The 3231-nt window shown below is 55.6% G+C and overlaps 1 protein-coding gene across 1 annotated transcript; it reads left to right on the top strand.

Moving 5' to 3' along the window:
• Window positions 1-245: 245 nt before the first annotated feature.
• Window positions 246-2003, top strand: ZNF648 (zinc finger protein 648). The gene has a single exon (XM_036830499.1). The coding sequence runs from the start codon at window positions 246-248 to the stop codon at window positions 1914-1916; it is 1671 nt and encodes a 556-aa protein (XP_036686394.1). The 3' UTR covers window positions 1917-2003.
• Window positions 2004-3231: the final 1228 nt, after the last annotated feature.

Here is a 3231-nt window from a genome sequence, read left to right as displayed (position 1 = left end):
AGTGGGACCTCCAAAGGATTAAGGGTGACTGTGGAGTTCTCAGCAGGGCCCAGCTCCTCCTTCGCCTGTGAGGGGCAGCAATGTGGCTGGCACGGCTACCAGCTGGACACAGATCTGTAGTGAGAACTCAGTCCCCGTGGCCGTGAAGGTGATTAAGTCCATTCTTTGTGATTTTCTTTTTTGCAGGTATCCTGAGCCAAGTAAAGGTCTGTGTCGGAGAAGCAGGGATAGAAGGGCCTGCACATATGGCACAGGTGGACCCCCAGGATGGACAGGGTGAGGCGTCTCCTCTCTGCAGCTCTGACCCCCGGATGCTGAGCATGAACTTGGAGAGGGAGGATGAGGACCATGGACAGGCAGGAGACAAAGGGGGCACTGGTGACACTGGTCAGCAGGCCCATTCAAGGCTCAGCTCCCAAGGGACTCAGGACAAAACTGACTTGCCACGGCAGCATCCGTTCCGCAAAAAGGAAGAGAAATCCTCTGACTCCTTTAGTGCAGGAGTCGTGGGGAAGAAACCCATGGCAATGCCTAGGAAGAAGGCCAGCTGGGAAAGAGATGAGTCAAGGATCACCCTGACTCAGGACTCCCCCAGAGCAAGCACAACTCCCAGTGCCCTCCCCAGGAGCCTCTCACACAAGAGGTTCGGTCAGATGCAACCTCCTAGGGACCCATTACCTGCTGGCAATGATGGAGACTGGAGGGCAAACCTGGACGCTGCTCTAGGTGTCCCATCCAACTTCCCTGGTTCTGGAAGGTATTTCTGTGCACAGAAAGGGGTAGACGAGTCCCCAGACAGCTCCTCTCCAGCGTGTGTCCCCAAGGCGGCGGGCAGTTGGGACCCCTCCACGCAGGACACACATATACCAGACCAGGGGTCGGCCACCCCGGCCAACCTGGCAGCGCAGGCGCTGGCCAAAGCGCGGAAGGGCTTTAAGGACCAGAACCCGGCGGGCGCCAGGGAGGGCGGGCAGAGGGAGGCGTGTCCCCACAAGCGCCGGCGGGGCGGGCGGGCCTTCCAGAAGCCGCCGGGCGCCAAGCCTTACGCGTGCGAGCTGTGCGGGAAGGTGTACTCCCACCGGGGCACTCTCCAGCAGCACCAACGCGTGCACTCGGGCGAACGGCCCTACCGGTGCCCCTTCTGCGACAAAGCCTACACCTGGTCCTCGGACCACCGCAAGCACATCCGCACGCACACGGGCGAGAAACCCTACCCGTGCCCGGACTGCGGCAAGGCCTTCGTGCGCTCCTCCGACCTGCGCAAACACCAGCGCAACATGCACAGCAACGACAAGCCCTTCCCGTGTGCCGAGTGCGGCCTGACCTTCAACAAGCCACTGTCGCTGCTGCGCCACCAGCGCACGCACCTGGGCGAGAAGCCCTTCCGCTGCCCCACCTGCGACCGGGAGTTCGCCGTGGCCAGTCGGATGATGGAGCACCAACGCGTGCACTCGGGCGAGCGGCCCTTCCCCTGCCCCACCTGCGGCAAGTGCTTCACCAAATCCTCCAACCTGATCGAGCACCAGACGCTGCACACGGGCCAGAGGCCCTTCAAGTGCGCCGACTGCGGCGTGGCCTTCGCGCAGCCCTCGCGCCTCGCGCGCCATCAGCGCATCCACACGGGCGAGAGGCCCTTTCCTTGCGCGCAGTGTGGCCAGGCCTTTGCGCGCTCCTCCACCCTGAAGCGGCACCAACAGATCCACTCCGGGAAGAAGGGCTTCCTCTGCGCCGAGTGCGGCAGGGCTTTCCGCATTGCCTCGGAGCTGGCCCAGCACATTCGGGTGCACAACGGGGAGAGGCCCTACCAGTGTGAAGACTGCGGCCAGGCCTTCACCCGGTCCAACCACCTCCAACGACACCGAGCCAAGCACCGCAGCTGCAAGAAGGAGCCCATCCCCTCCTCCTCGGACGAGTGAGGGCTCCATCAGCTGACTCTCAGGGAAGGTGAAGACACGGCCGGCCGACCTCGGATGCAGTGAGGAAAAGCACTAGCCCGTTCTGCCCTCAAAGCCATATGCAAACACCGAGAAGGCATCCGGGCTGGTCCTATCTAGAGAAAGGTACTTTTCTGTTTTTATGCGAATAAAGGAATCCCCAGATGTGCTCTCTATGGAGGAATCTTCCAAAGCAGCAAATTATACCTGGGGGTGACTCAAACCCATCCAGGTGGCTCAGCATTTCACTTTCCTAAGGAAATGACTTTACCCTGGGGACTGTCTTTATGAGTCATGCCTTTGAATTAGAGAAGGCCTTTATCTTAAAGAGAGGGGCGTTTATGTCCTATGTTTGGGACCCAGTTATCCTAGAAATCCAGGACAGCCTTAGCATCTGAAAAAGAAGCCCGCTTCTCTTCACAGTGGAGCTTAGTAGCTGGAACTAATCTGAGTCTCACCCGCAAAAATTCACAGGTGCCTCCTCTCCGGCTGCCTCTTCTCCTGTTTCCGCCCTGGGAGCTTCAATCACATGCTATATTTACAGAGGAATCTGCCCATTTACAGAGACATATACAAAATTTCTCCCTATGGGCTTGACCGTGGTTCAGGAAGCCTTTTAGGTTCATTTAAACTTGCCAGGATCAAGAGCTCCAATGTGAAGTAAATAAAATAAAGTACCCCTTGCCCAAGTGCAATCAGCTTGTTTCACCATCATTAAAAACAGGTTTGAAAACCTACATGACTCACAGTTATTCTCTAACAAGGTTAACTGAAATTTGCATTACTAACAGCCATTCTTAGAGATGTACTGCTACATACATTGATTTTGTATAGTTTAAAAGTCGGTAGTTCTTAGCTCTGGACCTCAACCGGGAGGAATCCATGACTTCACAGAGTTCCATTGATGCACAGAGGTAAACAGCACTTCTAATCTTACCAAAGTTAAAGAAGATACTCCACAAAAAGGTATTGTACTCTCCTTTTGAGGATATCTTTACTATATTCCTAAAATCGCCACCAAAGCCTGCCAAATCTGAATTTCACTTGAACTTCAGCTGATTTGGACCCAGGGAGTGACTGCTAAATAGTGTTCTTATGCTTGACACATGGAGGCCAGAGAGAACTGCTATACATGTCATGCCTTGTTTGACAAAGGTAACCTTAGAGCTCTGACTGCATGCCTGGAGGTTTTGTGTGTTGACTCACTTAGATACATCTGCATGTCCAAACGACAGAGTTAGCCAGTTCTGGGTCCGGCTGGCTGGAGACCCAGTGGTTGGGTTCCTAGTCCATCTCC

The sequence above is a fragment of the Balaenoptera musculus genome, chromosome 1, assembly GCF_009873245.2.
Source record: "Balaenoptera musculus isolate JJ_BM4_2016_0621 chromosome 1, mBalMus1.pri.v3, whole genome shotgun sequence".
Classification (NCBI taxonomy): Eukaryota; Metazoa; Chordata; class Mammalia; order Artiodactyla; family Balaenopteridae; genus Balaenoptera; species Balaenoptera musculus.
Note: the sequence above shows the minus strand (reverse complement) of the source record. Positions and strands in the feature narration are given on the sequence as shown.